Source organism: Molossus molossus, unplaced genomic scaffold (genome assembly GCF_014108415.1).
Source record: "Molossus molossus isolate mMolMol1 unplaced genomic scaffold, mMolMol1.p scaffold_m16_p_4, whole genome shotgun sequence".
In the NCBI taxonomy this organism is placed as follows: Eukaryota; Metazoa; Chordata; class Mammalia; order Chiroptera; family Molossidae; genus Molossus; species Molossus molossus.
The window spans coordinates 94475831-94487650 of NW_023425377.1; the positions used below are offsets into that span (position 1 = coordinate 94475831).

At 38.5% G+C, this 11820-nt stretch overlaps 1 protein-coding gene across 1 annotated transcript in view; it reads right to left on the bottom strand.

Annotated features, from left to right (window-relative positions):
• ASIC5 (acid sensing ion channel subunit family member 5) overlaps positions 1-11379 on the bottom strand; it is a 30629-nt gene extending 19250 nt beyond the window's left edge. The window contains exons 1-2 of the mRNA XM_036241818.1: positions 11295-11379; positions 5756-6062 (exon numbers count right to left, since the gene is read on the bottom strand). Coding sequence (XP_036097711.1) covers positions 5756-6062; positions 11295-11334 — 347 coding nt within the window. The 5' untranslated portion in view covers positions 11335-11379. The remainder of the gene's footprint in view (positions 1-5755; positions 6063-11294) is intronic.
• Between the last annotated feature and the right edge of the window lie 441 nt (positions 11380-11820).

Genomic DNA, 11820 nt, shown 5'->3' on the forward strand with positions numbered 1-11820 from the left:
CCGACTCAACTTGTGGTATGGGACAATAGCCAGGATGACATTTTCTCCAACTCTTGTCCCATCTCATCCTTTAGCTTGTTCAAATCCTGAGCCAGTGAGAGTGCAACCTGGAGAATGTGCCCACATATCTTGCAGGTTACCATCAGGATGGGTGGTAGTAAAAAAGAGAGACACGTATCTCCAGCTTGTAGTCATGTCTTTTACTCCATATTTATTTTTGTTTCTGGCTGCTGACCTTGCTGACTCCAGGCCCAGCCCCTCTGGTTCAGTGAGGTTTCATCCCTATGATACCTCCCTTATTTTATGTCACTCACACTAGTCCTGTTTCTGTCATGGACTATGATTGTTACAGCCCCTTAATGGTATGATTTAGCTGATTTCACCTCCCTGTGACTCAGTTTTCTCACTTCTAAAGCTGGTACATGTTAATATCACCTACCTCAGAAATTTATTTTTATGATTAAATTATCTTTCCTGCCCTGGCCAGTTTGGCTCAGAGGGTGAGCATCGGCCTGTGGACCAGAGAGTCCCGGGTTCAGTTCCTGCTAGGGGCACGTACCACCACCAAAAAAAAAATTATCTTTCCTAAACCATTGAGAAGAATGCCTGAAATGTAGTGAATGTTAGGTAAGTATTCATTAAATAAATGCTTCATTATTGCAAAGTGTTTTCCTGGCAATCAAAGCAAAAGTAATCTGTTTGCTCTCAGGACTATAAGTAATTTGGGATTCTCTTTATTTTGCTGAGCAATTTCTGCCGTGTATTATGTATAGTTCTTTATTTTCATACCTTACATTCCTTTCAAAATGTGAATCGTATTTTGGTACTATCAGTCTTTAAACTGAACCAACTGTCTTCAAATTGACTGCTAGAAAGCATGGAATGAAATGTGTGATTCACTCTTGACAAGTGTAGGGGGTCATGTGGCTTGCATAGAACGTGGCTCCTGGAGAAAACCCAAACAAATATCACCTAGTCTTTTTGAGATAAGAAACTGCTTTCACGAGCAGTCTCTAATATAACACCTTACTTAAACAGCTTTGAGTTTTCCAAGGCCTGTCTTAAAACCACAACCCAGGTTCTAGACCCTTACACACATTCTCCTCTGACTTTGCCTTTCTTCAGAGACACTCTCAAGACTCTCTTGTAGCGGTAGTCTACCTAACTACAGTGTATCTAACAACCTTGCTTTACCAAAGCAATTTCTAGTGATCTTTTGAGGAGTTAACAGTTTACATTTGGAATGGATTTTGGGGTGAAGAACAGTTAGCCCTAAATTGAGCGATGGGTCTTTCACCTACTTCGGCTTTCTAACTTTGAAAGGATCTGTTGCAAAGCCCTGTGATTTTGGAATTCCACACAGGCCGAGTCAATATTGACTGCTTCATGCAGTGTACACTGGATTCTTTTCAAGAAGACTATGCAGAGAAGTGAAGGAGTTACTTACTTGAGAATTAATTCTAAGAACTAATCAAGGTTCCAAGGATTAATCAAGGTTCCTTCAACTTTGTCTTAGCATGTCGTGTACATATTTCTGGTTCAGGTAAAACTTAATGTTAGACTCTGGGTACTTGGGCCTTTACTGGGACCCTGTAAATTGAGAAAGGCTGAAGCAGGACAACGAAATTTGTTATTTTAAATGTAGCTTGGTTAGTCTGTGAGTCTTCCAGTTTATTGAGATATTTAATTGAAGTCAACAGATAAAAATATACATAATTATATCAATGTACTTCATTTAGTAGTTAAATTTTTATGAGTCATATGAAACATTTATTCTTCTTACAGTTAATCCTTATCCTATTTTATGTCACAAAATTTACAATATTTTTGATATCCTAAAAATAAGACAGAAACTTATTTAAAGTAGTGGTTAAAGATTTAGATGTCAATTTCAAATATGCAAGTGGAATACATAGTTTTTCAAAGTTCCTTTATATGGCATGTGAGCCCCCAAATTTGAAGATCAGTTGCTTTGGGAACCAGAGAGTAGGCAGCTTGAGTTCTTTCCCTGATCTGTCATTAATTTGCCTAACAATGTTGTATAAAATACTCATGGATTGATATCCAAAGAATCTACCTGTAAAATTAGACTTTGGGAATTAAGAGTATCTCTTATCCCTGCAGTACTAATGAATTTTTAGTACTTTGTCACCTAAGGAACAATAATTCTCTTATGGTTAAGAATTTGCCTATTCTACAATTATAGATCTAGAATATTGAATATCCTTTTTCTTTGGCTTTTAAAATTTCCCAGTGATGTGCCTGGCTTTTAATCTCTTCATATTTATATTACTTGAAGTTTATTGAACTTTTTAGATGTGTGGATTAATGCTTTTCTGCAAATTTGGGGAGTGTGGGGCTCAATGTTGTAAAAATATTTTTTCTACTCCTTCACCTGCTTCTCCTTCTGTACTTCCATTTTGCATATGTTGTTATATTTAATACTGTCCCACATTTTTCTGAGACTCTGTTCATTTTCATTTATTAGTGTTTCTCTCTGTTCTTCAGATCACATACTCTATCAGTCTATCTTCAAGCTTATAGATTTTTTTGTTTGGCCAGCTCAAATATGTTGTGGAACCTCTCTAATGATTCTAGTGAATTTTCCATCTCAGTAATTTGGTCATCCTAAATAGATGTGCATTGATATCTCATTGTGTATTAATTTGCAGTTCCCTGATAACATAAGACTTGGAGTATCTTTTCATATACTTATTGGCCATTTGTATATTTTCTTTGGGGAAGTATCTGTTAAGGTCTTTGGCCCTTTTTAAACCGAGTTGTTTATTTTTTTATTTTTAAGTTTTACCAGTTCTTTGTATATTTTGGATAACAGTCCTGTATCAGATATGTCTTTTGCAAATATTTTTCCAGTTCTGTGGCTTGTCTTTTTATTTTCTTAAGTTCTATTGTTTTTAATAATACACTAAGGTATAAATTACTCCACAGTCTGATCCAATTAAATTTGGTTGCCTAAGGAATTAATTTAGAGGTCAGTAGAAAGTAATTCTGACCCCAGGAGGACTCTTCTTATGTGTCTATCTCCTGGATTCTTACTAGAAAAGTAGCTGGCCTATCATTTAGCTCGCTGCTGTCATGGACCTGGTAGCTTCTTCTTAATTGCTTACCACCAAAATCTATTTTGTTTCTGAAACTTGCTTTAGACTTGAACTTCGCCACACTGTTAAAAGCAGAGTTCCGTTAGGGAGACTTTCAGAGTTCTTTGTTCTTTGGGCCTGCCTCTTCGACCAGGCAAAGTCTTTATAAGGAGGGTACTGGATAGCAGTGACTTCTAGCCTCCTGACCTTGTCTCTCTCAATATGGAACCGCTACTCTAAGAGCAGCTGGAGTGAGGGTGATTGAGTATCACAGCTTAATAAGCCTGGGGTAGAGCTTTAACTGGGAGTCACATGGAGAAAGGACACCCCAGCCTCTTAACTATACTCATCTGGAATTTAGCCCTTGCAGCATAGAGCTGGACTGGATGAAAACCTGGGTGTCCTGCATCTTGTAGTCTGCATCATCTAGGTCTCGGGAAAGCTGTAACACTTAACTAAAACCTGGGAGGAGAAGGAGCCCTGTCTTGGCCAAACCCATCTAGAATTAGCTTCTATCACGCAGAGAGAAAGGGGGAGGGAGGGAGTGGTTTGTGGCTCAAGTTCTAAAAACTCTTGCTATTTTTACTGAGATTTAGTAGATTATCTTGAATAAATATTTCTTCATTTGCTATATGGCCTTAGGAAAATTTCCATATACTTTTAATGTTTGTTTTTTTAATATATTGATATACATTTTATTACATTCTAATTATTGTAGTAGATATAATGATTCTGGTTTTCTTCCTGCTACCTTTAAAATTTTTTTATTTTATGTGATGATAACATTAATATGAGATCTACTCCTAGTTAAAGTGTACAGTACGGTATTGTTAACTACATAGAATGCTGTACAGTAGATCTTCATAACTTGTTCATACTACTTAAATGAAACTTTATGCCTATTGATTAGAAACTCTTCATTTTTATCTCCCCCTTCCCCAGCTCTAGAAACCATCATTTCTCTTGCATTTTATAAATCTGGCGATTTTAGAAACTTCATATAAGGGGAAACATGCAGTCTTTGTGCTTCTGTGATTGGCTTATTTCACTGAACATAATGTCCTTATGGTTTATCCCTAGTGTGGCATGGTGCAGAATCTCCTTTTTGGAGGTGGAATAATATTTCATTGTATGCATAAAAGACATTTTCTTTATCCATGTGTTTGTCAATGGACATTTATGCTGTTTTTACATCTTGGCTACTATGAATAGAGCTGCAATAAACATAGAAGTGCTAATACATCTTTGAGATCTTGATTCAGATAATCCTTGATGCTTTTGAATAAACACTTGGAAGCGGCGTTGCTGAATCATATGGTAGTTCTACTTTTAATTTTTTGAGGAACTCTATACTATTTACCATGGAGGAGGCACAATTTTGCATTTCCACCAACTCTGTACAAGGGTTCCAATTTCTTCACAGCTTTGCCAGCACTTGCTATCATTTGGTTTGTTGATAATAACCATCTTAATAAATGTAAAGTTATATGTAATGGTGGTTTTGATTTGCATTTCCCCGATGAACACCTTTTACCTATCTGTTGGCATCTGTGTGTCTTCTTCGAAGAAATGTCTATTCAAGTCCTTACAACACAATTAACATAGTATGGGGCAATAGAATTGGAAATCTTTTGGAGGGGGTGATTTGTACTTTTTGGAACCTTGATACATTTCTTGAATTCTTGTAAAACATGCTATCATGTCTACTATAGATTGAATGCCTGTCCAAAAAATGCTTCAGGAAGGAGATAAACTGATATATGTGTTACCTCATCTAATGTAACAGCAAACATAGGAAATAGATAAGATTATATCATTTTATACATACAAAAATTGAAGCTAAGAAGGTTAAGTGATTTGTCCTTGGTCAAATAGCTGATCTAGTACATGGTGGATCTTAAGGAATCCCAACCCTTACCCACCTTCACACCCCCTTGCCAGGTGAGAATCTTATATGTGATCTTGCAGGCCTGACCACAGCCAATCGGGAAGGCCTCTGGGGGGAAGGATGCCCTTTCCACAGCAGACTGGGTACAGTCAGGAAGCTGCGGTCCAGGGCTTAATGAGGTATTAAATCAAGTGTTAGGGCCTCATCTGACTGCACTGAGTGCACATCCGGGAGGTTGGACCTGTACTTGACCATGCACACATCAGAACATTTCATATGTCCAAACTTCTGCACAGTAATTCTCTTCAAGCTCTTCCTCATCTCCACCTAGAAACTGCCTGGTTCTCCTTTAGCATTCAGACGTCCATGACCCCAGACGGAAATGTCACCTGCTGTGCTCTCAGAATCCTGGCACGTACCGTTCATGGATTGTATAATCACCATACGTATTTTATTGTGGTGTTTGTTTCTCCCTTTTTAACTTGAAAGTGCAAGTATCAAGACTTTTACGTCTATTTGACGACAAGTTTTGGTGCAATACCTAACATATAATTACAGAAGGTAGAAAGGAAGAAAGAAAAAGAGGTAAAAGAATAAATCCATAAGCTTTTCTGCTGCCTAAATGTGTGTGTTTCAGTACAGCTTAAGAACACAGATGGTTTTCCACATGTTAAATAATGCATAATAAAACATGATTTCTGTCATTCAAGAAAGGTTAGACTACCAAAGACACAGAGACTTATTATTATTATAAGAGTAATTTTTTTACCTGTTCAAATTACAAAACGTCACAGCCGGGAACTCGATCTTTTCCACATACTGAACCTCCACAGATGTTGTGGTCGGCCACGTAAAGTAGTTGACCAAGCGACAATAGATCTGCCAGACCACCAGGGAGACGGAGCCCAGGACCACTGCCAGCCAGATCACCTTGCGAATCCTGCTCCGGTTCCGGACAATGTTATGTACCCCATGGAAGGAAGTGGAGATGGCAAAGTCATGGTCAAACTTCTTCCGATCCGTGGGAGACGGAAGTGGTTTCTTTGAAAGCCAGAGCTTTATCTTTTCCAAGACTCCTTAAGGTTTTCCCATAAAATAATTAAATAACAAAGAAGTAACAAATTAGGAAACCTTCATGTCCTCTGTAAGAAACACAACTTACATACATTTAAATAGGTTACTCTTTTTATGTGTAATACGTGCAATTTCTTCTTCAGCTGCATGGTCTATTCAGAAGTCAAGAAATCCTTCTAATTCCAAAATCAACCCAGCTTCATCAGGTTGCTTACAACACATAATCTATAACAAAGTATCTATAATTTTTTTTTCATCACTAGAAGACATTTATGCCCTTAGCGGGAACTGAACCCAGGTCTCTCCGGACTACAGGCTGATGCTCTAACCGCTGAGCAAAACCAGCCAGGGCGTATCTAATTTTTTTTTTTTTTTTTCCAAATCTTTATTGTTGGATGTAAAATGTATTACAGGTGTTCCACATTTTTCCCCCATTGACCCCCTCCTCCCCACTCCCGCCCCCCTCCCACCTTTTCCCACACTATTGTCTGTGTCCATTGGTTATGCATATAACTTCTTTGGTTTATTTCTTCCCACCCCCCAACCCCTTTTCCTTTGAGGTTTGTCAGTCTAGCAATGAATTTGTGCTTCTTAATCCCTTCACCTTTTTCACCCATTCCTCCAACCCCGCTCCCAACTGGCAACCAACAAAATGTTCTCTGTATCTATGAGAATGTTTCTGTTCTTCCTGTTCATTTTGTTTGTAGATTCCATTGTTGATAGATATGTATTCATTGCCATTTTGTTTGTTCATACATTTTATCTTTTTCTTCAAAAATACCCTTCATCATTTCATATAATAATGGTTTGGTAGTGATGAACTCCTTTAACTTTTTCTTGTCTGGGAAAGTTTTTATATGTCCATCGATTCTAAATGACAGCTTTGCAGGATAGAGTAATTTTGGTTGTAGGTTCTTGCTTTTCATCACTCTGAATATTTCTTGCCACTGCCTTCTGGCCTGCAAAGTTTCTTTTGAGAAATCAGCTGACAGCCTAATGGGAACTCCCTTGTAGGTAACCAACTGCCTTTCTCTTGCTGCTTTTAAGATTCTCTCTTTGTCTTGAACCTTTTGCATTTTGATGATGATGTGTCTTGGTGTGTGCCTCTTGGGGTATCTTGTTTGGGACTCTCTGTGCTTCCTGGACTTGTATGTCTGTTTCCTTCACCAAGTTAGGAAAGTTTTCTGCCATTATTGTTTCAAACAGGTTTTATGTTTCTTGTTTTCTCTCTTCTCCTTCTGGCACCCCCCAGATGCGAATGTTGGCACGCTTGAAGTTGTCCCAGAGGCTCCTTACACTATCCTCATTTTTTTGGATTCTTTTTTCTTTTTGCTGTTCTGATTGGGCATTTTTTGCTTCCTTATATTCCAAATCAATGGTTTGCTCCTTGGATTTACGTACTCTATTATTGAAGCTGTGTAAATTATTCTTTATTTCAGTTAATGCCTCCTTCAATTCTAACTGTGTATCCATGATTTCTAACTGGTCCTTTTTTATGCTCTTGAGGCCCTCCCTAAGTTCACTGAGGTTCTCACTAAGTTCATTGAGCATCCTTATAAGCAGTATTTTGAACTCAGTATCTGTTAGGTTGCTTATCTCCATTTCGCTTAGTTCTTTTATTGGGGTTTTGTTTTGTTCTTTCATTTGGGACCTGTTTCTTTGTCTCCTCATTTTGGCTGCCTCCCTGTGTTTGTTTCTGTGTATTACTTAATGAGAGGTATGGGGCTCGCTGAGACCCAATGCTGCTTGTTTGAAAGAATTTAGGAAAAACCTGAAGCAGGATCCAAGACCAGCCAATCCTATGGTTAAGCAAGTGGCAACAGCTTGGGTGGGCTTGAAAGTTGGGTGGGGTGGGGCCTCAGGAAGTCACCAGGGTGGGGCCAGCAGTGTGAGCCAGGTTGCTGGAGTCCCAGATATGGCGACTGTCTTCCGCCCCTGGGAAGGGCTCACCAAAGGAACAAAGGCCTCTGACAGGACGTTTGTCCCCGAGGAAGCCCCCTCTCCAGCGCTCGCTCCAGTGCCAAACAGCTCAGTTCTTCCCTGTATGTCTCTGGTGCCCCTTGAACTGCCTCCCCACTGAGCTTAGAGGGAGTGAGTTCGATAAGTCCGTGTGCGGGCCCTTTAAGGAGCTGCCTGGGGCTCCAGCCACCTCAGCCTCCCTGAGCCTCAGTTCCCGCTGGTTTTTCCAGCCTGAAGTTATGGGGATTCTCTTCCTGGTACTGGAACCCTGAGCGGGGCACCTGGTGTGGGACGGGGACCCCTCAGTCCTCAGGAAGGACCTTCCCAGCTGCGGGAGCCTCCTGATTTTTATCCGCCACATGTGGGTGTGGGACCAACCTGTTGCGCTGCTGCTGCCGCCTCCGCCCCTCCGCCCCTCGCGCCTCCGCCCCTCTGCCCCTCGCGCCTCGCGCCTCCGCCCCTCCTACCAGTCTGGATGTGGCTGCTGATTTAATCCCGTAGTTGTAGGACTTCCATTCAGCTTGATTTCAGGTGGTTTTGAATGATGTTTGTTCTGTAGTTTAGTTGTAACTTTGATGTGGTTGTGGGAGGACGCAATACCGCGTTTACCTACGCCGCCATCTTGACCGGAAGTCCGGGTGTATCTAATTTTTAAAATACTCTTTCCCTCTGAAAAGTCACAGAGTTCCTTAGATGCCATGAACAAAATCAGGCTGATTCTTCTGAGAGTCCTAAGAGGTGTATTGTATGGCTGAATCAAGTTTCCGTAGACCGATATGCTCTGATACACAACTCTTTTCCTTCAGTTGGTTATTTAGTTAGAATGATAATATTTCACTGTTAGTTAAGTAATCTATTGTCTTACCGCTTTAGAAAGTGAATTCATCCAGTCAGATCATGTTTATTGATATTGATTGATAAGGGCGCAGTAAAAGTGGCTCTAAAAATTTTATATATTCGAAATGCTTTTTTTGGTTTAATTTGTTTGTATTTTTGTGTAGAGGACATAGAGAATTATTTTGCTGAGAGAGAGCTTCATTCAGAGGATGAGATGGCCTTCAGAATGGAGAGACCTGGTTTCTGGTCCAGGCTTTACTTCTTGTAGTCTGTGTGACTTTAGCCAAGTTTCTTAATCTTTCTAATACTTTGTTCCCGGGGTGACACATGGCAACAATAGTCTCTGCCACACAAGTTTGTTGTGAATATTAAATAAGAAAATACTTGGGAATGGCTTTGCACATTACCTGGACAATGATAAATGTGCAATATTAGCTATTTTTGTTATTCTGTAAATCTAGTAGTGATGTGGTAAATGATAAAATATGCAAGAATTTTTAACACTGTCTAAAATTTTCATTGATGAAATGAGTTCTTAATGGTCTCATAAGTACTTATAATTAGGTTGAATTAACTTTTATATCTTTTGCTTTAATTCAGGAAGTATTATTTTTGTCAAATAGTCAGCATTAATATACTTCTAAAAGGTTTTCAGTGTTACTGATCATTAAATCATTATTTAATACTTCATAAGTCTCTATTCAATTAGCTAAGCTTATGTCATGGATATATAATTATATATACATGAACATTTTCTAAGGGACTCAAATTGATCACAAAATGTTAAGATACAATTATAAATTCTGTTATGATTATTTTATAGAGACTATACACTGAGCAGCTTGAATTTTGGCCAAAATTTTGAATAGCTTTACTTACTGTTTTTAATATCAAATATATATATATATATATATATATATATAGATAGATAGATAGATAGATAGATATAGATATATAGATAGTAACTGACACAGTCCCAAGGGAAAATCAGAAATATGAGAAAAACTATTGTGATTATTTTTCATTAGCAAAGTAAGTTTAATAATGCTCTTTGGTGTATTATTTAGCCTTCAGCTACAAACACATATGAAGAAGTGACTCTGACAGAAGGACAACTCCATCCTCGGGCACCTGGCTGTAATCTTCCTACTGCAGACACCCAAGCAATTAAAAAGGGATGAGACTGAATGGAGGGACCTAGAGAGTATTATACTAAGTGAAACAAGCCAGAGAAAGACAAGTATCACATGATCTCACTTATTTGTGGAATATGACGAATGAAATAAACTGATGAATAAAATAGATCCAGAGACATGGAAGTAGAGAACAGACTGACAAATCTCAGAGGGAAGGGGGGAAGAGATAAACCAAAGAATTTATATGCATATATGCATTACCCATGGACATAGACAATAGTGCTGTAAAGTCCTGGGTGGGGGCAGGAGCAGGGTGGAGGGAATCAATGGGAGAAAAAGAGGGACATCTGTAATACTCTCAATAATAAAAACAATTACAAAAAAAGAAAAGGATAAGTAATCTAGGAACCAGCAACTGGCTAAGCAATGGAAGCATTACCCTGAAAATATGTTCAACTTTACCGGTCAAAAATTACCTTGTTTAATATAGATCTACTACTTGAAATTTGCTGTGGTTGTACTGGAGTATTCTCAGTTATTTGCTCAGGTTTTAAAGAAGCTTTTGAAAATATTATTTGAGCCTGGCCAGTGTGGCTCAGTGGTTGAGCATCAACCCATGCACCAAGAGGTCAGCAGTTTGATCCCCAGTCAGGGCACATGTCCAGGTTGTGGGCCTGATCCCCAGTGGGGGGTGTGCAGGAGGTAGCCAAGTGATGTTCTCTCTCATCGATGTTTCTATCTCTCTCTCCCTCTCCTTTCCTGTCTCTCTAAAATCAATCAATCAATAAATAAAAAATATTGTTTGAGATGAATAGTAAAGAAACAAGGTGATGAATCACTGGTGAGGAAGATTAGCTGGTTTAGTGAATGGCCCCATCAGCCTACAAAGCAGGAAATGTCTTGCATATTTTCCTGACTGAAATATACACTATGTAATTATAGCAAATGGCCCTTGCATTGAATTCTGATCTTTAAGGAAACATTATGAGGAACATCAAATAAAATTCTTCTTTGTTTTAAAAATAAAACTGGTAGGCATTTGATAAACAGAAAATATAAACAAAAACCTCCACCAAAATAAAACAACAAAAAAGTCTAGTGTACAGCAATATTTTAAAACTACTTTTGACTCCATATAAATTACTCTTAAATAACCCAACCGTTATTACTTGTTTTATATTCAAGTAAATATTAGAAAGCAAATTTCCCAAGTGAAAAAACAATGTCCCTTTCCCCTTTGCTAATTTCTAGCCCTTGGAAATGAAAATTGTAACTGGTCTTAGGATTTTACTCTTTACGCACCTTTCTCAGGATAGACTTTTGATTTCTCAGTCTGCTCCATTTGTAATTTCAATAAGCAGCAGTCCTTGGGGTATATCCAGTTTTCATCAATGACCATGTTCCTTTTGTGGGCTTTGTGTTAAATACAACCACTGAGGTTGTAAAACACGTGGGGGCAATTTAAATATTTGTGTTGCTATGCTTTGCCTCGAAAAGCATATAATTTGCAAACCAAAAATGTTGGCCGAAGCAGCTTTGTGCATTTATGGACTGATGAGAAACTCTCATACAACAAAATAAAAAAGAATTAGGAAACCATTTTCTCACAATTAGGGACAATCCTTATAAATATCTGTGGTTTTAAAATATCCGTGACCAGGCTAGCAGATACTAAGGGACCCACCCAGCAATCTCCTTAGCCTCATTTCTACCTCTCTGGGTATACAGGTTGAATCAAAATGCAGTTGGGATGAAATCTTGAAGGTAAAGATGTTTTTTTTCTCGTGGAAGTTTTTCAGTAACAGATGAAGCAGTTTCAAAACAGAAG